The sequence below is a fragment of the Ornithorhynchus anatinus genome, chromosome 16 (assembly GCF_004115215.2).
Source record: "Ornithorhynchus anatinus isolate Pmale09 chromosome 16, mOrnAna1.pri.v4, whole genome shotgun sequence".
Classification (NCBI taxonomy): Eukaryota; Metazoa; Chordata; class Mammalia; order Monotremata; family Ornithorhynchidae; genus Ornithorhynchus; species Ornithorhynchus anatinus.
Window position 1 is genome coordinate 26264237 of NC_041743.1, and position 23296 is coordinate 26287532.

Consider the following 23296-nt stretch of genomic DNA (forward strand, 5'->3'; position numbering starts at 1 on the left):
AACAGTGCCCGGCACATAGTAAGCGCTTAACAAATACCAACATTAACACATTGAACTGAGCATTTGGGAAAGGAAAACAGAAGCAAACAACAGGTTCCCTGCCTACAAGAGGCTTAGAATCTAATGTGAGAATCAGACACATATAATATTTACAAAAGCAGGGAGAAGAGAAATAAAACAAATATGCCAGTTGAAATATTTGCTAGACTATAAGCTTCCTTGAGGGCAGGAATTGGTCTATTATTTTGCATTCACCCAAGCACTTAATATAGTGCTATGCACTCAGTAAGTACTTAATAAATATCCATGATGGATGATAGATTAATCAGAATTAACCATGGACTAGAAAGCTGAATACAAGGGCTGAGGAGGTATATGAATGCATAGGTTTTTAGGGATTCTTCCTCCTAACTTTATCTGTCTTCCACACTACATTGAAAGCACCTTGAAAAGGAGACTCATGTCTACTAATTCAATTGTACTCTTCCAAGAATTTAGCCCAGGACTGGGAGCTGGGCTAGATGAGGTACAGTAAGATTGGACACAGTCCCTGACCCACATGAGGCTCACAGTCTGTAATGGAGGAAAGAGAGGTTTAAAATTCCCATTTTTCAGATGAGGAAAAAGAGACACAGGAATTTTTGTATCTTAATGGTTTTTGTTAAACACGTCCTATGTTTCAGGCACTGCACTAAGCACTGGGGTAGATAAAAGGTTGAACATAATCCATGTCCCACGTGGGGCTCACAGTCTTAATCCCCATTTTACAAATGAGGTAACTGAGGCACAGAGAAGTTTAGTGCCTTGCCCCAGATCAATCAACGGGCCAGTGGTAGAGCTGGGATTAGAACACAGGTCTCTTGAGTCCCACCCCCCATGCATTTGCCCCTAGGACTTCTTTGGTTTGATGCAGGTATTAGAAGTTTTTGAGGGGTACCCATTTTGAGGATTGTGTCAAGAAGATAATCTAGAGAGAAGCATGGAGTGTGAACAGTGAGGCCATGCTGCCTCTGATGAAGAAAATGGTGTTCATGGCAGTCAGTATTGCCAGGTAAAGTCACTCTCTTTTCACCTAGCAGAAGAGAACGAAATTCATAAAGTTGTCTTGGGTCCCCATACCCTGCTTTACAGATTTATTATCTTTGCATCTACCCCAGTGCTTAGCACAGGATTTGGTAGACTGTAAGCTCGTGGTGGGCAGGGAATGCCCATCACTGTGGGCAGTGAATGTGTTTGTTCATTCTTATATTGTACTCTCCCAAGCACTTAGTACAGTGAGAGAACCAGTATGGCGTAGTGGATACAGCACGGACCTGGGAGTCAGTTGGTCATGGGTTCTAATCCTGATTCTGCCACTTGTCTGCTATGTGACCTTGGGAAAATCACTTCACTTCCCTTCTCTGTGCCTCAGTTATTTAATCTGTAAACTGGGTACTGAGACTGCGAGCCCCACGTGAGACAGGGGCTGTGTCCAAACCGATTTGCTTGTGTGCACACCAGTGCTTAATACACTGCCTGGCAAATAATGAACACTGAACAAATCTCCCGATTAGACTGTAAGCCCGTCAGAGGGCAGGGACTGTCTCTATCTGTTACCGATTTGTACATTCCAAGGGCTTAGTACAGTGTTCTGCACATAGTAAGCGCTCAATAAATAAATACTATTGAATGAAATACCACAATTATTATTATTATAGTGGTCTGCACACAGCAAGCACAAGTAAGTAAATACAACTGACTGTTAGTAAGCACTTATAAATACACTAGCTAGCTAACCAACTATTCCTTCCACCAGGCATGCCCGCAACTCATTTATTTGAATCTTGATACTGGTGCACCCTTAGGGGTGGGGAGGGTGTGCTTTGAGGAAAGCTACAAGGGCTTGATAGAGAGAGAGAAGTCAAACAAGATGTTTGGATGACAGTTTTGGCTCCTGCTTCCCATTCTTAATTTCGAAGCCCTGCACTATATAAAATGGATTCCATTGACAAAGATTCAAAAGTTACCTTAGCCAATTCCACCAGATGAATATGTTTGATGATTGTAGCCAAGTTCATTAGGACAATTTTAAAAAGAGGTGAGCACTGATGCTACGGATCATCAGGGTAGTGGAAATAATCCATCTCCCCAGGCAGTCATTCTTGGCTAAGTCACATCGATCGTTCACCAGTAAAGGCTAGGCAATGACCTGAATCTCTAGAGAAGCCAATCGGATAAACAAAGTTTAAGTCAAATGCTACTTCTAAAATGTTGCGTGAAAAGTTGTCTTGAAAAACCTCAGACTCAGAAGAAGAACACTGGAAAATTGCCCAAAATGGTTCCGGGTCTCTGGCAGGAGCTCTGTCAACTCAGAGGATAAAAGATGAAAGAATGTGATGCTGAAAAGACAGAATCATCTTATGACTCTAATAGCTCTCCTGGTTGTCTAAAAAGTGCCAGTTTTGAAATGATGCAATGAAGAAATGGCTCTTTTGTTTGCTCAGTCTGTTTAGGGAACTGCCATGTCATTGGCAGAGATTGACTATAAATGACAAAGGACGAAAGTTAACAAAGGAAGGGGGATTATCCGAAAAGGCAAATGATGGCATAAATGGCTTAAAATATTCACTGCTTAGAGCAAACAAAAGTGCAATCCCTCCATAATTTCTTCCTGTGATTCTTAGCAAGGGCTTAAGGTCTACTGGGAAAAAACAGTCGACATTATATTTAAATTAGAAAATGAATTTCCATGGAGAATTAATTAGTCTATGTCAGCGGTCACTCAATATATTGGCATAATGACTTTTATAATCTGGAAATCCCCACAAACAAAAATACAGATGATTAGAAGAGCTTTCTCTGGGTGAATCAACCAAAGGTAAATTAGAGCATCAGATTCGGGATTATGAATAAGGAAAAGAGCATGAACAAATGAGTATTAAAAAAATATGTGTCTGAGAGAAATGACAGAGGGCTGGTCCTGAATAGCACTAGGTCAGTGCTATTCTCCATCCTTGAACCACATAATTCAAATGGAATTGCTTCCAGAATTGAGCCAGTTACATTTAACGTGCCTCATAGGCTAAGTTAGCTGTACAACACTACTGACCGGTCCTTCGGGATCAAAGATAACTCTGTTAATGGTGAGATTTTTATCAATCTGTGTAAAGATGTGACAGAAAGCCTGATGTAGGAGTGACAAGTCCTTTATCTCAGATGCTCTATACAGGATCTAGGGCCACTTTGGGTCTCCTTTTTTGGGATGTCATCTCAGATCTTCAGCTTTAAGGTAGTTACCCCATTTCCAATTGCTGAACTTCAGTCGCATGATGCTCTTAGTCTGAAGAGTTGAAATAATTTACCAGTGGATGGAACCCTACTAAACCCCACGCTAATCTTCCAGCTTCTTTTCTTTTTTTTAAACTGTACTTGTTAAGAGTTTACGAGGTACCAGACACTGTATTATGCACTAGGGTAGGTATAAACTAATTCTGTTGAACGCAGTCCATGCCCCACATGGGGTTTACAGTCTTAATCCTCATTTTACAGGTGAGGTAACTGAGGCCCACAGAAGTTAAGTGACTTGCCCAGGGTCACACAGCAGACGAGAGGTGGTGCCGGGATTAGAACCCAGATCCTTCTGACTCCCAGGCCCGTGCTTTCTCCACTAAGCCATACTGCTTCTCTACGTGCTAAATACTATATGCTAAATGCTGTACTAAGCACTGGAGTAGATACAAGATAATCGAGTCAGACAGAGTCCTTGTCTCATAGGGGGCTTATAGTCTAAGCAGAAGGGAGCACAGGTATTTATTCCCCATTTTACAGAGGAGGAAACTGAGGCACAGAGCGTGAAAAGTGCTTTGCCCAGGGTTAAACAGTAGGTAGCAGTGGAAAGGGACCTACAATCCAGGTTCTTTGACTTCCAGGCCCAGGTTCTTCCCCCTAGGCCCCGCTGCTTCCCCTTATGCTATTAATTAATCAGTGGTATTCACTGAGTGCTTACTGTGTGCAGAGCATTGTGCTATGAGCTCAGAAGAGTACAGTATGCTAATATATTTGAATGAGAGAAAATCCTATATTTATTAAACCATATCCTTAATTGTTCTCCCCGCCTTCAAAGCCTTATTGAGGGCACATCTCCTCCAAGAGGCCTTCCCTGATTAAGCCCTCTTTTCGTTTTTTTCCACTCCCTTCTACGTCTCCCTGACTTGCGCCTTTTATTCATTCCCCCTCCCAGCCCCAGAGCACTTATTTACAAAGCCACAGTTTATTTATATTAGTGTCCATCTCCCCCTCTAGGCTGTAAGCTCATTGTGGGCAGGGAATACGTCTATTATATTGTTATATTGTACTCTACCAAGCGCCTAGTACCGTACTAGGCACACGGTAAGTGCTCAATAAATACAGTTGATTGATTGATTTTGCCATGATGTCCCAGGTAATGAGGAGAGCCAAGATAAGGATTTATATCTGAGTGATTCTTCATCTCATTTGGGTAATTGTCTTCATACGATGAGACTGCAAGCTCTTTGTGGGCAGGGAGCCCAGCATGGCTCAGTGGAAAGAGCCTGGGCTTCGGAGTCAGAGGTCATGAGTTCGACTCCCGGCTCTGCCACTTGTCAGCTGTGTGACTGTGGGCAAGTCACTTCACTTCTCTGTGCCTCAGTGACCTCATCTGTAAAATGGGGGTGAAGACTGTGAGCCTCACGTGGGACAACCTGATGACTCTGTATCTACCCCAGAGCTTAGAACAGTGCTCTGCACATAGTAAGCACTTAACAAATACCAACATTATTATTATTATTATTATTACTCTCCCAAGTACTTAGTACAGTGGTCTGCACACAGTAAGTGCTCAATAAATAAATACAATTAAATAAGATGGACCACTTGTGGTTCTAATAACGCTAAGGGTCGAGTAAATCAGGAAGCAAATCATTTACCTGCTGACACACTAGGATTGGGTCTTTCAGCCCTTCTCCCACCTTGACTCATCCAATCAATCCATCAGTCAAGTAATCATCGTCATCATCATCAAAGGTTTTTATTGAGCACTTAATGTATGCAGATCATGGTACTACATGCTTGGAAGAGGACAACACAATAGAAGTTGTACACGTGTTCCCGGCCCATAAAAAGCTTAGAGTCTAGAGGGGGAGACCGACATTAAAATAGATTACGGATATATACCTAAGTGCCGGGGGGCTAAGGGTTGGGTGAATATCAAGTGATTAAAGGATACAGATCCAAGAGCATGGATGACATGGAAGAGAAAATGAAGGCTTAATCGGGGAGGGCCTTTTGAGGGAGATGTGATTTTAGTAAGGCTAAGAATCCATGACACAAGTGTTTGTATCGGATTGCTTGAAATACTCCACTCTCCTCCTAAGCATTGGCAATAATAGTTCCAAAAGATGGAACACTGGACTCCATGCTGTTGCATATTGATTCATCAATGGATCGTGCCATTTATTTATTAATCTAGTTTCTCTCCAACACTGAAGATTGATTTTTTTAATGAAATGAGCAACTACCGAATACGTCAGGAATAGCACAAAGAACTTTCTCCTGAATTCCCTGTGGCATCTCTCCAGTTACACGACCCTCAGAAAAGGAGATATACTGTCCAGTCATTGGAATGGATTATTCTTTGAGGGGAAATGTCACGGGGTTTGCAAGATGGCATCATGATTTACCATCTTTTTTAAAAAAGGAGGGGAAGTTGACTGTGGAGATTGTGACACACCCCACTGTGGTTTAATTCTTAGCTTTCCCTATGGTGCTGGATTTCCTAAAAGGAGGAGAAGAGACGGTTGGCAGCCTTTGGCTTCAGAAAGGACCAAATTCCTGCTGCCTCTCTCCTTTAGCACTGGCCTGAGAGGAAGAAGGCCTGAGTTCTAATTCCAGCTCTGCCGTTTGCCTGCAGCGTAAACTTAAACAAGCCATTCAACGTCTCTGTTACTTAGTCTACTCATTTAGAGAACAGGTAATTTCATCTTCTTCTCCAAATGGGTAGACTGAGTAACAGAGACTTTGAATGGTTGAATGGTTGAATGGTCTCCTTCCCCCTTAGACTAAGAGCCTCATAAGGGATGGGGGCTTTGTCTGACCTGATTGTTCTGAATCTGCCCCGATGTTTAGATCAATCTTTCAATCACTAATATTTGACTGCTTAATGTGTGCAGTGAGTGTCCTGTACTAAGCATTTGGGAGAGTAGACATGTTCCCTGTCCACAACAAGCTTACATTCTAAAAGGGGGATAGAGGAGCAGCGTGACCTAGTGGAAAGTCAAAAATGGTTTCTAATTCCAGCTCTGTCATTTACCGGATGTATGACCTTGGATAAGTCACTTAACTTCTCTGTGCCTTGGTGTCCTCATCTATAATGTGGGGATCCTATACCTGTCCTTCTTCCTACTTAGACTTTGAGCCCCATGTGGGACAGGGACTCTGTCTGACCTGATTACCTTGTGTCTATCCCAGGCACTTGTTATAGTGCTGGACACATATTAAGTGCTTGATGAGTACCACAATTTTTTATCATAACATTGCTTGACACATTATAAGTATTTAGCAAATACCACATTTATCATTATTCATTCCAGTCCTGTCTCCTTCTCATCTACTCATTCTCTACAGGCTTAGAGCAGCCGTTGGCACTCAATCAATCGATCGATCGATTTATAAAATCTCACTGTCAGTCACTTCATCTTAGAACCTAAATGGCAACATATATCCAGATGTCCATTGGAGAAGTGGCCCAGGTCACCCAGGACCAGGGTCATCTGGGATGGCTCTCTGGGGTCCACCGGGGCAGCTTGATGTCCAGGTGGTCAGAGTTGTCATCGTCATCATCATCAGTGGTATTTATTGAGCGTTTACTATATCCAGAGCACCATATTAAGCACTTGGGAAAATACAGTACAACAGAGTTGGAAGACATGTTCCCTGTCATGTCCCACATGGGGTCACAGTCTTTCTTAATCCCCATTTTATAGATGAAGTAACTGAGTACCTATGTGGGACATGGACTGTGCCCAACCTGATTAGCTTTTATCTACTCCAGTGGTTAGTACAGTGCCTGGAACATAGTAGCTCTTAACGAATACCACTGAATAATAATAATAATGTTGTTTCTGGTATAAGAAAAGGATTAGGATTCTGCAGCAATCTGACTGTAGGAAGACTCCCCTAAAGACAAATAATCTTTTCTATTTCTTCATGCCTGAATAAATGCAACCAACACTTCCATCATAGTGGTATAGCGTTCTAAAGTTCCACTAGAAACGGCTGGTTTAATTGTCTATTCCAATTACATAGTAATTAAGTGACACTTTTGAGCTAGAGTTAGTTATCAAATCTATAATCAAACTGAGTGTTTTGTATCCTGTTCTGTATATGCAACTCCTTGAAACTCAACCTGTTTACCCTTCTGGAAATTAAAGCGGCTTTATGAGCAGTGATCCAGTGTAATTTTGGAGACTTGTTATTGACTATGGGGCGGGTTTTTGGAGTAGGAGCAAAGACTAGTCCCTAGGTCTGGTAACGGAGAATTTATTTTTAAAAAGGCATCAACTAAACCATTAGAAAATGACATTAATGAGAATTACACAATCAAAATATTTCAGGGCTGTTTATAGGGTAGGATAGCAGAGGCACACGTTCTGCCCGTCACCACTGTGTTAACTGAACTGCCGAACCTAGAAATGGAAGCAGCATGGCCTAGTGGATGGAGTTTGGGCCTGGGAGTCAGAAGAACCTGGGTTCTAATCCGGCTCTATCACTTGTCTGCTGTGAGACCTTGGGTAAGTAATTTCTCTGTGCCTGTTACCTCCTGTAAAATAGGGACTAAGACTGTGAGCCCCATGTGGGACATGGACTGTATCCAACCTGATTAGCTTGTATCTACCCCAGTGCTTAGTACAGTGCCTGGCACAAAATTAGCGCTTAAATGCCATAAAAACGAAAACTATAGTGTCTGGTGACTGAACCCTTGGGAAAGTACAGCAGAGCTGGTAGACATGATCCCTGCTCTCGACTGTTGCTGTTGTCTTGTGCACAACTGCAACTGCTTCATCGCTTCAGATTGAATGTATGTAAATATGTTTTTCCTTTTATTCCCACGATATGTCTACAGTCTGTGTCCACTGTCTCCTGCATTGGATTAAAAGCTCTGTGAGGGCAGTTACTGCGTCATCTACTTTTTGCACCTACTCTGCACAAAGCGCCCACTCAATAAACGCTGTTGGCGATTTACTGAATGCCCCGAAGCATTTAGCACTGACCTAAAAACTTTTAGAACCCGCTAGAAAGGATTAGTCGGCAGGAACAGCCTTCTGGGAGTTTACAAACTCAAAAAGGAGACAAGAAGCATGTGGGTGTGCAAAAATCAGTACTAACTGTAAGAATAAGGGTAATGGGAGATTCTCGATTTTACTAGTGAGTGGGTGGTAATTGAAAAGCATGCCATTCTTCCCTAATTGGCATCATCCTTTCACAGGCACCCATCATTAGCTTTTGAGATGTCATTTTATATTTTTTTCCTAGCAGACGGCTCCTGCTTCACCTGAGTTGAGTTCAAACAGTGTGGGGAGAGGGGAGCGGATTTAGATATGCGTTATTTCTGTTTCAGCCACGTCCACGTCTCATCTCCGTTTCCATATTCCGAGATGCAGCTGAGATTGTGTTACTCTGCATATGTGGCTGGAAATCTCGATCGATCAATCAGTCGCATTTATTGAAAGCTTACTGTGTGCAGAGCGCTGTACTAAGTGCTTGGAAGAGTACAACACAACAATATAACAGGAACATTCCCTGCCCACAGAGAGCATCATCTAGACCTGTGAAGTCCCTTGGAAAGCAGCATGGGCTACTGGAAAGAGCATGGGCTGGGAGTCGGAGGACATGAGTTTGAATCCTAACATTTGCCAGCCATATGACCTTGGGCAAGTCATTTCATTGAGCCTCAGTTTCTTCATCTGCAAAATAGGGATCAATTACTTGTTTTTCCTAGACTGTAGGCCTTGAGTTCTAATCCTGGCTCTGCCACTTGTCTGCTGGGTGACCTTGGGCAAGTCACAACTTTTCTGCACCTCAGTTTCCTTATCTGTAAAACAGGGATTATCTACCGGTTCTACCTCCTCCTCGGACTGTGAGCCAGATGAGGGACGGTGTTTAGCAAACAGGGAACGCGCCTACCAACTCTATTGTGCGGTATTGTCCCAAGAGTTCAGTACAGTGCTTCGCACACAGCAAGCGTTTAATAAATCATAACTGATTGATTGATTTCCAGCGTTCATGGGTACCTCGTTAGGGGACCGCTTTGTCCACGGATCGCCCTGTGCCTGGAGCAGTGGTCGTGGGCTGTGGTCTCCCGGGAGGGCATGGGATTAAAATTTTTTTTAGAGAAGCGGCGTGGTTTAGTGGAAAGAGCACAGGCTTGGGAGTCAGAGGTGATGGGTTATCTAATCCCCCCTCCGCCCCTTGTCATCTGTGCGATTTTTGGGCAAGACACTTAACTTCTCTGTGCCTCAACTCCTCATCTGTAAAATGGGGATTAAGACTGAGAGCCCCACGTGGGACAACCTGATAATCTCGTATCTATCCCCGCGTTTAGAACATAGCTTGGCACATAGTAAGTGCTTAACAAATTCCATCATTATTATTATGCCCTTGGGGGCGAGGCAGGTTGCCCAGCCACTGAGCAATCTGCTCTCAATCCAGCTGTTAGAGCAAGTTAGTCTGTTGGCACTCGATGACTGGAAAGAGGAGATAAAAATCTGAGATGTGTTTTCACAGTTTTCCAGGGAGGGGGAGGGGGCAGCGCCTTATCCTCGCCTTTCCTTCTATTTCGGCATCCCGAGGGGGTCGGGGAGAGTTTGCCGGGAAGGTCACAGTGCTCCTGTCCTTGAGCTGCTTGCAAACTGCTTTCCACTCGGCCTGGGCTTTGTGGGCTCGGTGGGCGTCGCGGGCTTGTCCTCCTCCTCTCCTCCACCTCCTGCTCTACTCCACCTCTCCTCCACCTCCTCCTCTCTACTTTTCCTCCACCTCTTCCTCCTCTTCTCTTCCACCTCTCCACCTCCTCTTTTTCCTCCTCCTCTCCACTTTTCCTCCACCTCTTCCTCCTCTCCTCCACCTCCTCCTCTTCTCTTCCACCTCTCCTTCACCTCCTCTTTTTCCTCCCCCTCCTCTTCTCCTCCACCTCCTCCTTCTCTCCTCCACCACCACCTCTCCTCTCCTCCTCCACCTCTTCTTCCTCTTCTCTTCCACCTCTCCTTCACCTCGTCTTTTTCCTCCTCCATCTCCTACTCTCCTCCACCTCCTCCTCTCCACTTTTCCTCCACCTCTTCCTCCTCTCCTCCACCTCCTCCTCTTCTCTTCCACCTCTCCTTCACCTCCTCTTTTTCCTCCTCCTCTCCACTTTTCCTCCACCTCTTCCTCCTCTCCTCCACCTCCTCCTCTTCTCTCCCACCTCTCCTTCACCTCCTCTTTTTCCTCCTCCTCTTCTCCCCTCCACTACCACCTCCTCCTCTCCTCCACCACCACCTCCTCCTCTCCTCCCCCACCACCACCTCTCCTTCATTTCCTCCTCCTCTCCTCCAGCTCCTCCTCCTCTTCTCCACCTCTTCCTCTTTTTTCCTCCTCTTCTCTTCTCCAGAACCGCTTTATTTTTGGTCGTGGCGCTTGCCGGGGGAGCGAAGCGGTGCGCGCATCCCGTCCCGCCGCTTCCCAATCCCGTTAGTCCCCGCCCGCTCCCCCGCACGGCCCGCGGGAACGGCCAGCGGGAGCCGGAGCAGGTGCAAGAGCAAGAAAGAGGAAGGGGATCAGCAAGAGAGGGAAGGGGAAGGAGCAGGAGCAGCAGGAAGGAAAGCAGGAGCAGCAGGAAGGAAAACAGGAGTAGCAGGAATGAAAAGGAGAAGGAGCGACAGGATTGAAAAGGAGCACGAGTAGCAGGGAGGAAAAGGAGAAGGAAGATCAAGGAGGAAAAGGAGCAGGCGGCAGGGAGGAAAAGGAGCAGGAGTAGCAGGGAGGAAAAGGAGCAGGAGTAGCAGGAAGTTAAAGGAGAAGGAATAGCAGGGAGGAAAAGGAGAAGGAATAGCGGGGAAGCAAAGGAGAAGGAAGAGCAGGGAGTCAAAGGAGAAGGAAGAGCAGGGAGTCAAAGGAGAAGGAAGAGCAGGGAGGAAAAGGAGAAGGAAGAGCAGGGAGGAAAAGGAGAAGGAAGAGCAGGGAGGAAACGGAGAAGGAAGAGCAGGGAGGAAAAGGAGAAGGAGGAGCAGGGAGGAAAAGGAGAAGGAGGAGCAGGGAGGATAAGGAGAAGGAGGAGCAGGGAGGAAAAGGAGAAGGGAGAGCAGGGAGGAAAAGGAGAAGGAAGAGCAGGGAGGAAAAGGAGAAGGAAGAGCAGGGAGGAAACGGAGAAGGAAGAGCAGGGAGGAAAAGGAGAAGGAGGACCATGGAGGAAAAGGAGAAGGAGGAGCAGGGAGGAAAAGGAGAAGGAGGAGCAGGGAGGAAAAGGAGAAGGAAGAGCAGGGAGTAGCAGGAATGAAAAGAAGGAGTAGCAGGGAGGAAAGGAGCAGGAATGGTAGGAAGGAGAAGGAGCAGGAGTAGCAGGGAGGAAAAGAAGGAGCAGCAGGAAGGAAGAAGAGAAAGGGGAGGAGAAGGAGGAGGAGGGCTGCGGAGGGGCGGGGCTGGGCGGGGCGAGGTCCGCGGAGCGCGCCCAGGTGTAGCCGCCTCCTCCTCCGCCTCCCGGGCCGCAGGTAAAGGGGCCGATGGCGCCGTGCGGGAGGACGGAGGCGGAGGAGGAGGAGGGTGGGGGGCAACGGAACTTCCGGTAACCGCAAAGGCATCAGCCCCCCGCCGCTCCTCCTCCTGCTCCCGCCCGTGCCCGCCCCACGGCCCCCTCCCTTCCTCCGTCCTTCCCTCCCTCCCTCTTTCCCTCCCTCTTTCCCTCCCTCTTTCCCTCCGCCCTCCCGCCCGGCTGCGCCCCTGCCGCTCCCACCCGCCGCCACCGCCGCGCTGGCCCTGGCACCCGCAGCCCCGGGAGGCCGGGCGGCCCCCGCCCCGGCTCCCGCTGCCGCCCCGGCTCCCGCTGCCGCTGCCGCCGCGGCCTTAGGCATGAACAGCCCGGCCGAGGAGGAGAAGCAGCTGCAGCTCATCGGCAGCCTCAAGGAGCAAGGTAGGCGCCGCCCCCCGCCGCCGGAGCCACGGCCCAGGGGGCCCGACTGGCCGGGCAGGGCCGGGGGGCACGGGCCGCGGGGCGGGGCGCCGTCTCCTCCTCCTCCTCCTCCTCCTCCTCCTCCTCCCCACCTCCTCCTCTTCTTCTCCTCCAGCTCCTCCTTCTCCTCCACCTCTTCCTCTTTCTTCCTCCTCATCTCCTCCACCTCCTCTCTTCTCTTCTTCTCCTCCACCTCCTCTCTTTTCCTCCCCTTTCCACCTCTTTTTTCCTCTTCTTCTCCACCTCTTTTTTCCTCTTCTTCTCCACCTCTTCCCCCCCCCCCGATCTTTTCGTCCACCTCCTTCTCTTTTTCCCCCTGATCTTTTCGTCCACCTCCCTTTTTTCCTCCTCCACCTCGTCCTCTTCTTCTCCTCGTCCTCTTCTCCTCTCCCCCGGGTCGGGCTCCGCCTGTACGGGAGCGGATCGGTATTAAATTGCGGGTCCGGGCCCCGCGCCGGCCTCCCCGCGCATCTCCGATGACCCCGCTCCAAAGGACTGCGGCAGACGTGAAAAATTGCAGAGCGGCCTTGGGCAGCGGTGCCCGGCGGGGCCGGCCGATGGACAGCCGATTGCTTTTGCATCCGATCGGGGACAGTGGCCAGGGATCTAATCCGACCTCCCCCCCGCCGGGATCCTTCCAGCTCAGGGGGCTCCCTGCCCCTCTCTCGGGACACACCCTCATCTTCCATCTTTAGTTCTGCTTTGGGCTAGTTCCCATTTTCTCCGCACACACACGGGAGCCGAGCTTTCCCAGCCTGAAATGTGCTTTGTCAAGCCTCATTTTTAGCAACTTATCAATCGGTGTGGCAACACTTGGCCTGGCTCCGAGAGCCGCCTTCGTCGAGGTCAGCAGCTGGTAGTAGAATAACTAGGCCAGTGTGTGGAGTTTGCCGGAGGGGGTCCCCCAAAGGGACCAGATTTCCGGAGCTCGAAGTGGGACAGTCCACCTGGAAAAGAAAGGACTGGAACAGGGAAAGAAAAGGACATAGAGGAATGATGATGATAATGGTCCTTGTTAAGCGCCTAATAAATGCCAAGCACTGTTTTAAGCGATGTGGCAGATACGAGTCAGTCAGGCTTGACGCAGTCCGTGTCCCACGTGGGACTCACACTCTTAGTCCCCGTTTTACAGATTAGGTAACCGAGGCCCAGAGAAGTGAAGTGGTTTGCCCAACGTCACACGGCAGACGGGCGGTCGAGCCGGGATTAGAACCCGGGTCCTCTGACCCCTAGGCCCCGTGCTCTTTCTGCTAGGCCATGCCGCCTGGAGGTGTGACATTGGTGGCTGCTGGTACCCCCGGGAGTTCTTACCGGAGAGGCTCAGGACAGAGCCCGAGGCAGCGCCTTCCATGTCGTCGTCACCTGCTGGCACCTACCGCTTCCTGTCACGGCCAGCCCGCTCTGTGTCAGTCTCGCCCGTGGACAGTAGCAGGACTTTGGTTGCTTTACCGGGTTGAGAAGCAGCGTGGTCCAGTGGATGGAGGATGGGCTTGGGACTCTGAAGGACCTGGGTTCTAATCCCAGCTCCACCACTTGTCAATTGTGTGACCTTGGGTAAGTCGCTTCATTTCTCTGTGCCTCAGTTACCTCATCTGTAAAATGGGGATTAAGACCTTGAGCCCTGTGGCGGAGAGGGACCGTGTCCAACCTGATTAGCTTGCATCTGCCCTAGCGCCCAATACAGTGCTTGGCGTAGAGTAAGCCCTCAAGAAATTCCAATGCATTATTGCTGTTTTCGTTTTTTATTGTCTTAAGTAGTTGAAATTAGTTTGAGAGAGAGAGTTACATTAAGGTTCCCATCGTCATTCAGTCAATGGTATTTATTGAGTGCTTACTATGTGCGGAGCGCTGCACTAAATGCTTGGGAAGGTACAGTACAACAGAGTTGGGAGACCCATTCCCTGCCCAGGAGGAGCGTACAACCTAGAGTGCGCAAGCTCCTTGTGGGCAGGGAAAGTGTCTACCAACTCCGTTACAGTGTACTCTCCCAAGTGTGTAGTCCAGTGCTCCGCACCCAGTAAGAAGTCAATAAATACAGTTGAATCCCCCGTAATCTCAATAATTGGGACAGAGCATTCTGTTTCCTGAAAGTCGTTGGATTGCATACACCCAAGGGAATGAGAATTTTTTTGTCTTTCACCCCCAGGGGATTGCTCCCAAGTGAAGAGTGCCAGGCAATGGCATTTGTTAAGCGCTTACTATGTGCAGAGCACTGTACTGAGCTTTTGGGGAAGTTCAATGCGACAGGCCATAAAATGGGGATTAAGTACCTATTCTCCCTCTACTTAGACTGTGAGCCACATGTGGGACCCGGGCTCTATCCGATCTGATTAACTTGCATCTGTCCCAGTGCTTGACCCATAAATGTGTAATAAATACCATAAAAATGTTGGTAGATACAATTGCTGTCCAAAAGGAGCTCATAGTCTACAGTAAGTGTGAATTCATAGGAGTGAAACCTGTTTCTAAGGTCTCTAATTGGTGGATTTGACAGATGCCTAAATCAGATGTAAAACGTCATGGATGGAAGAAGGGTAGGAAAGAAGCGGTATGGCAAAGTGGAGAGGACACAGGTTTAGGAGTCAGAGGACTTGTGTTCTAATACTGGCTCTGCCACCTGTCTGCAGTCACTTTTTCTGTGCCTCAGTTACCTCACTAGTGTGGCCTAGAGGATAGAGCACAGGCCTGGGAGTCAGACCGAGGTCTCAGCTCTGCTGTTCGTCTGTTCTGAGGCTCTGTTCAAGTTAAGAATTTCTTTAAAATTGAACTTTCAGCTCCTGGCTTGGGGATAGGGTAGAGAGAGGATCACCCCAAGCTAGGGAATCTCTTGTCAATTTCCCTCCCTGAAATTTAATATCTGTTTCTACCTCTAGACTATAAGATCCTTGAGTACTCTTTAAATTTATACTCTCTCAAACACTTAGTACAGTGCCCTCCTCCAGAGCGCTTAATAAACACTGTTTGTTGATCCTACAGAATTGGACAAGGCTCCCACCTAAAAGCTAACAGAAAAACTGGAAGTCTTTTGGAAACTCGGGTTTTGTGAAATGATTATAATCTTTTGGAAGGCATTCAGTAGATCAGGAGAACTTGAAGCCTTTGGAGTGCAGTGACAATCTTATCATATTCCCTGAAATCTTTTTTTTAAAATGGTATTTAAGTGCTTCCTATCTGTCAGGCACTGTACTAACTGCTAGGGTAGATACAAGCTAATCAGGTTGGACACAGTCCATGCCCCATATGGGGTTCCCAGTCTTAATCCCCATTTTACAGATGAAGAGACTGAGGCACAGAGAAGTTAAATGACTTGCCCAAAGCCACACAGTAGACAAATGGCAGAGTTGAGTCCATCTGCCTTCCAAGTCTGTGCTCTGTCCCCTACACACGCTGCTTCTCAGTTACTTCTCATGTGGCTGTAATTGGACCGTTCACAAGACCTTCATTTGAGCAAAGTCTTACCCGCTCTGGTTGTCCCTGTGACCTACAGGGGTTAAGTGCAAGAAGAGGTAAGGATTAGGTTCTTTTCATTGTTCCAGTTGGTTTTTGTGCTGTAAGGAATCATATGGAATAGTTACTTTGAGGAAAAGCCAATAAGGAACAAAATTTGTTAGGAGCCCAGTGAGCGATATTTTTTCCTGCAGGGCCCAAATCCCACTGCCTCTAAGGCAAACAGAAAAAAGCCTTACGGAAGGATAAAATGCATTTTCTTCCTTTTCTGATGACACAGGCTTTTAAGAGCCTTTCGGATGAATCATTGACCTGCTTGGTATGTTCTATTTTAGGATTTTACCTGTTCAGACATATTATTAAATAGTGAGAGGTTTTTCACCACCTAATCATTTCTATACATCCCACTCTTCAGGGTTTTCCTAGTAATAACAATGATGATGGTATTTATTAAGCACTTACTATGTGTCAAGCACTCTTCTAAGCGCTGGGATAGATACGAGGTAAGCAGGTCGTCCCATGTGGGGCTCACAGTCTTAATCCCTATTTTACAGATGAGGTAACTGAGGCACAGAGAGGTTGTTAAAAAGTAGATGTGATATAACAATAATAATTGCGGTAATTGTAAAGCGCTTACTATGTGCCAAGCACTGTTCTAAGCACTGGGGTGGAATCAAGTGTGCTGTACACCATGTTGAACGTAAGCTCCCGATAGGCAGGGAACATGTCTTTCAACTGTGTTGTACTCTCTGAAGGGCTTAGCACAATGCTCTGCACACAGTAAGTGCTCAGAAAATACTAATTGATCGAATATAGCAATCGTATTTATTGAGGGCTCACTATGTGCAGAACACTATATTAAGCACTTGGGAGCGTATAATAGAACAGAATTAGCAGACACGTTCCCTGCTCATAACGAGCTTAGAGTCTAGAGGGGGAGACGGACATTAATATGGATAAAACGCATCAATAGACATAAGCAAATTAATATGAATAAAACAGACATTAATATGAATAAAACAGACATTAATATTACTCAAACACATTAATAAGTATCAAACATCTGAGTATGAATCAGGTATCATCTTTCAATGAATAAATAATGCATCAGCTTTTGTTGACAGCGGGGCCGGATAAATGCAGATGAGGTGGATCAGCAACTACTTCAGCTCCTCGATTCGTTGGGAGCCCTTAGGTCGGGGGAAATCTTTTCTGGCTGGCGGGAACTCTGCCGTCTGGCTTGAGCCCGGTGGTTTCAGAAGTTTTCCTGTTCCGCCCCACCTCCCTAACTGGCTCCCAGCCCAGGGCCCGCTCAGAGCCACCTTGAGAGCGTTGGGGTGGTGAAACTTCCACTCCTCCTATCCCGAACCTTTGCTCCCAAATCTAATCTTGCAAGGAGCCGCCAGAAACCTAGCTCTGGCCTGGGTTCACAATCATACCGTGATAGTCTGGCATCAGATAAAAACCTCCGGAAAAATGTTGTGATTGAGGCTGCCCCTGAAGAAAGTTGTGAAGGGTAATGATTGAGCTTGTCATAATAATTGGAACAATCACTAATTTATACTTACTCTTCTCAGGGCTTTGTGTCTCCTCAATCACACCTACTTCCTTGCAGAATGACTTCAAAACATTGTATGTTCCCTTCCAGGGAGCTGTATAATTAGCTATATTATATCTTTTCAGAAAGTTATATTACTGCCTTCTGTTATTTGAAGTCAGAACGCTGATGTGCTATTACCTATTTTCAAGTCGAGGTGGAGTTAGTCCTGCTGTTCTTTGGGTTTCACTGATACGTGTTTAGGCCCAGAAAAATCTCAGCTGTGGAGTCCTGCCCAGTTGCCAGTCTTACTGGCTTCTTTGTTGATGGTGAGGATGACATTTGTTAAGCTCTTACTATGTGCCAAGCACTGTACTAAGCACAGGGGTAGACACAGAATAGTCGGGTTGGACTCCGTCTCCCTGCCCCACTTGGAGGTCACAGTGCAAAGACTGTTCAGGTCAGTCGGGCAGAATCTGCCCCTAATGATACAATTTGTCCTGCTGGTGGATACCAACTGAGGGCGTTCATCATTTTCTACGCGATAGGTGCTTCTGTTGCTCACGTTATGATGTGATCCCTGCTATTTTCATTCAGTCATATTTACTGAGCGCTTACTGTGTGCAGAGTACCGTACTAAGTCCTTGGGAGAGTCCAATACAATAAACAGACACATTCTCTTGATTTGATGCACCTCCGTGTCAGAGAAGCTCCTTACCATTGGCTTTTAAGCACTCAATCACTTTGTCCCCTCGTACCTTGCATCGTTGCGCACCTCCTACATCCCAGCCCACACGCTTCACTCTTTTGATGCCAACTTACTCACTGTACCTCGATCTTGTCTATCTCACGGCCAACCTCTTGTCCGCCTCCTGCCTCTGGCCTAGTATGTCCTCCGTCTCCGTATTTGACGGACCGTTACTCTCCCCACCTTCAAAGCCTTATTGAAGGCACATCTCCTCCAAGAGGCCTTCCCTGATCCAGCCCTTATTTCCTCTTTTCCTTCTCCGTTCTACATCAACATGATTTTCCTCCCTTTATTCACCCCCTCTTCAGCTCCACGGCACTTTTCCCTGCTAAGTAATGGATTACAGTGAATCGATCAATGGTATTTTTTGAGCACTTGCTTTGCACAGTATTGGGAGAGTGTAATACAATAGAGTTTGGACATATGGTATCTTTCCTCAGAGCTTACTGTCCAACTGATCTTGCATTCACATATGCTTGGAAGACCATATTTTTAAGACAGGATAACTTATCTTAGCCGTTAATTTTGATTCTGGTCAGAAAGCATCGAGATGATCAACACACAAGCTGTTAAGCTCTCAAAAAACATTCATATAAAACTATTACCCACATAAAATACATACCTTAAAGGGAACTGTAGAAGTCCTAGCAGATTTTCAAGACTAGGAATATTTCTGCTGCCCTTAGCCATCGGAGAGAAAATCCCCAGGCCAAAGCAATTGTACCTTTTTTTTTTTTGTTCTGTTTTGACAACTTTTTCAAAGAACCCCAAGCACAAGGTTAGGCTTGAATTGAAGTAAAGTCAGTACATGGAAAGCCATGTTGAATTATCTGTCCAGGGTCATGTTAGTAGTGCTAAAGACCTGACTAAACCTTCATTTCCCCTACTCCCTCTCCCTTTTGCATTGCCCTTGCCCTTGGATTTGTATCCTATAAGCACTTTATATTCACCCCACGCTCTGCCCCACAGAGGATGCTTATTTTAATGCCTCCTCCCCCTGTAGACTGTGAACTCCTTATGGGTAGAGATCGTGCCTGCCAACTCTGTTGTGTTGTACTTAACCCAAGTTCTTAGTATAGTGTTCTGCACACATTAAGTTTTCAGTAAATACCGCTGATTGATTATTTCAAGGCGGATTATTCCCAGATCTACATCTCCAGCCATGATGTCTCTCCCTCTCTGCAGTCTCACATTTCCTCCTGCCTTCAAGACCCAGGTCCTTTGACTCCCCAGACCCATGTTCTGTCCTCTAGACCATGCTGATTCTCTAGGATGTGCTTTCTCAGCCCATGAGCAGTGCAGCATTGTTCAAAGCAGTTCAGCTCTGCTAAGCAGGTTATCTGAGGAGGTTGGAAATCAATACAGGATACCCAAGTAGCTGTTGCATGTTGAATTAAAATGGAACCTATGCCAACTGGGAGAGCAGAACAAACTCTTATTAAAGGCAAGCAATGTAGTAGGGCATTAGGCTGCAGGAAGACAACAGCAGCAGGCGGAACCAACATTGAGTGGGATGCCAAGGGAGAGGTTATTGACCTTGGGTGGATACTTTTTAAAGACCAGGAGTCCAAGAGGCAGATTCAGAAACAGTAAGCAGGCGCTGCAAGTAGCAAAGGTCACGGGAGGGCAAGTTTTCAATACAAATGCCCTAGTGTAGGATGCAGTGTTGGTCATCCATTGGTTGTTTCACCCCTATGTGTGGATAGGCTCACTGCCAATAGTACCATCTGTAGGGATCGTGTCCTATACTCTCAAATGCTCTGCACTCAATAAATGCCAATGGTCGATTGCCTTCCTGAAACAGGAAAGACAGCTACGTCCGTGTAAGTAAATGGTCTGTTGGGCAGAGAGTTGGCTAATTGAGCTATTTTCACTGCTGAGCCAGAGTTCTTATTCATAGCATACTTATAATTCAGTCCCGGAGGCATGTGAGGGTGTCATTTATATCTGGTGGCATTGAAGCAGATCTGCAAAATCCAGATCTGTAGAGACAAAAGCCTCCAGTGGTTCGCCAGAAATAGCCGCATCGAGAGCGAACTCTACACCAGCTTTCTGTCACCTGCTACACCCCAGCTCGCACCCTTCACTCCTGCCAAGCTCATCATGCTGTGATGGTTTCCCATCAGGAAATGGTGGGACGGGCTTGGCAGTAGTAGTACTATAGTATCTGAGTGTCTACTGGCTAACATGCGCTACACTAAGTGCTGTACTGTACTGAGAAGCTATGTGGCCTAGTGGATAGAGTACAGCCCTGGGAGTCAGGAGGACCTGGTTCAAATCCCTGCTCTGCCACTTTTCTGATGTGTGACCTTGGGCCAGTCACTTAATAATAAAAGTAATAATTGTGGTGTTTAAGCGCTTGCTATGTGCCAGGCACAGGTATCTACCCCAGTGCTTAGAACAGTGCTCGGCACATAGTAAACGCTGAACAGATATTAAATATACAGAAATGCTCGAGATGGTTATAAATCAATACAGAGATGCCGGAGGGTTGGTATTACTGGGTACTACTTATTCGGCAGACTGGGAAGAGGTGGGGTTTTAGGAGGGCATTGAATGTGGTCTGTCGTATTTTGGAGGTAAGGGGGTTCCAGCCTGGGGGAAACAATGTGGGCCAGGGAACAAAGGTGAGAGTGAAGTACAGTTGGAAGGTGAGTTTGAAAGGAGCAGGGAAAGCAAGTGTGGGGGTGGTGAGTGAAGAGTTCAGATATTTAAGGTGCAGTTAATCGAGTGAGATCCTTGAAGGCGAGCAGGAAGACTTCTGGTGTGATGTGGAAGATCTGGGAAATCAGCAGAGGGTTTCGGAAACCACGCTTTTCCCCCAAACCCTCACCTTCTCGAGTTGAGCCAGTGTAAAGACGTGAAGATCGAAAGCATCAACAGACAGGAGACTTGCTGACTTGTGGGTCCAAGTAATAATAATGGTGGTATTTGTTAAGTGCTTACTGTGTGCCAAAACTGTACTGAGTGCTCGGGCAGATTGAAGATAATCAGGTTGGACCCAGTCCCTGCCCACATGGGGCTTGCAGTCTAAATAGGAGGGAGTAGAATTTAATCCCCATTTTACAGATGAGGAAACTGAGGCACAGAGAAGTTGTGACTTGTCCAGGGTCACAAAGCAGACAAGTGGTGGATTCAGGATTAGAGTCCAGTTCCTTCTGATTCCCAGGCCCATGCTCTATCCACTAGGCAGTGCTGCTTCTCAGCAATTAAGACTGTGAACCCCATGTGGGACGTAGATTGTCTCCAACTTAATTAACTTGTATCTACCCCAGTGCTTAGTCCAGGGCCTGGAACATAGTAAGCACTTAAATACCATGAAAAATTCTAGCAACTCGATTACCGTATTCTTCCAAGCGCAGATAGTACAGTGCTCTGTACACAGTGAGCTCTAGGTAAATACAATTGATTGGAGATCTACTGTGAGCAGAGCACTCTGCTAGTACCTTGGGAGAATACAAAGCGGTAGAGTACGCAGTCCCTGCCGTTGACCTTATCCGGGAGATAGATGGGTAGACATGGATAGTTTAGGTAAAATGGGAGTGAGGGGAAACAGACAAAAATAAGTAGGGGAAAACTAGTATTCGCAGAAGGAAACAAAACTGAAATGCAGAAATGGAATCATCATCAGTATGTGCAGAGCGCTGTTCTAAACGCTTGAGAAGCAGCGTGGCTAAGTGGAAAGAGCACGGGCTTGGGAGTCAGAGGTCATGGATTTGAATCCCGGCTCTGCCACTTGGCAGCTGTGTGACTGAGGGGAAGTCACTTCACTTCTCTGGGCCTCAGTTACCTCATCTGTAAAATGGGGATTGTGACCGTGAGCCTCATGTGGGACAACCTGATTACCCTGTATACCCCAGCGCTATATGCAGAGCACATCGTGGGCACTTAAACAAATACCAACATTATTCATTCATTCATTCAATAGTATTTGAGCGCTTACTATGTGCAGAGCACTGTACTAAGCGCTTGGGATGAACAAGTCGGCAACAGATAGAGACAGTCCCTGCCGTTAGACGGGCTTACAGTCTAATCATTATTGAGGGTACAGTGCAACAGCGTTGGTCGATAAAATGAGCTTAGTGAATCAAACAATGAGCACTTGAGTGCTGAGAATACTAATAGGGTGATGAGAGGGTGGGAGTTAGCTAGGGAATCACTCCTGGAGCTAGTGGTTTTTAGGAAGACTTCTGTCCAGGTCTTGACTGTCGATAAATCAACCAATCTCTGGCTTTTATTGAGTCTTGCTGTCATTGCTGTATTCCCGCAATTTCCCAGATGGTTCCTGACATTCATTTGCAGCGAACATTTGGGTAGCCTTATGGAGAATCTTGGCCGGAATGACAGATTCTACTGAATAATGATCTCCCTGAAACAAGCTTGTGGCATGGAAATTCAGAGTATTGTCAGTGAATCTATTTGCAAATCCAATTGAAAAGTCAAGTGCTATCAGAGAGGGGATGCAGTTCTTAAAACCAGTACTAGTCAGTCGGTCATACTGAGTGTTTACTGGGTGCAGAGCACTGTACTAAGTGCTTCGGAGAGTCCAATATAACAGATTCATTTACTACCCACAATGAGAACCTTGCTTTGCTTTAACATCCGTCGTAGACCCAGGCCTTTTTCTTTTTTTCCTCTGTTTAATAGAGATAGCATCTTCTGATTATATAAGGGTAGTTGGGTACTGAAGCCACAGTCCTTTATATCAAGAACAACTCTTTGGCTAGAAAAACAATCGGGCCGATCCAGCTTTCAGTTGCTTAATTCAGTGAAATAGTGCTTGGATTTCTGAGCCAAGTTTCTGGCAGCTTTTCTTTGTTAAGGCTAGGACTGCGAGTGTGGTTTATTCATAGTAGGTTCCAGGTGAGCTAGTTTCTGTAGTCCTCAAAGATTGAGCAGATTTTCAGGTTGCCTTACACTCTTTCCAATTATAATTTCAAAAATCATCTTTATTTGAAAGTGTTTTCTCCCTGCCTCTCTAATGCTTTCATTCACAAGCTAGGTAAAAATAGCTTGCCTTTCTTCAGACCTGAGCTTTAAGTGCAAGACCCAATGGTATCGTGAGGAAAAGATGAGGGTCCTAATTGAACACAGCTTTTTATGGCAGTGGTCCTCATTCACCATTAGGAGATGTTTCCTGCATAAGCCTTTCTAAGGTATTTTCAATGTTCTGTGATTCTCAGAGATGGGTGTTGAATCAGATGAGATAACCCACTTTAGAATGTCCTAGTGGGCAGGATATTTCAGGTTATTTTTAATGGTTATTTTGCTCTGATTTATGAGTGCTCATCTTATACAAAACATATTTTTCTGGTATCTAATCCTTAATTGTAATATAGCTGCATTACTTTGGGTGCTAATTCAGACACGT

At 46.4% G+C, this 23296-nt stretch overlaps 1 protein-coding gene across 1 annotated transcript in view; it reads left to right on the forward strand.

The window, feature by feature from the left end:
- Positions 1-12035: 12035 nt before the first annotated feature.
- SHTN1 (shootin 1) overlaps positions 12036-23296 on the forward strand; it is a 104071-nt gene continuing 92810 nt past the window's right edge. Inside the window, 1 exon segment of the mRNA XM_029080722.2 lies at positions 12036-12154. Coding sequence (XP_028936555.1) covers positions 12094-12154 — 61 coding nt within the window. The 5' untranslated portion in view covers positions 12036-12093.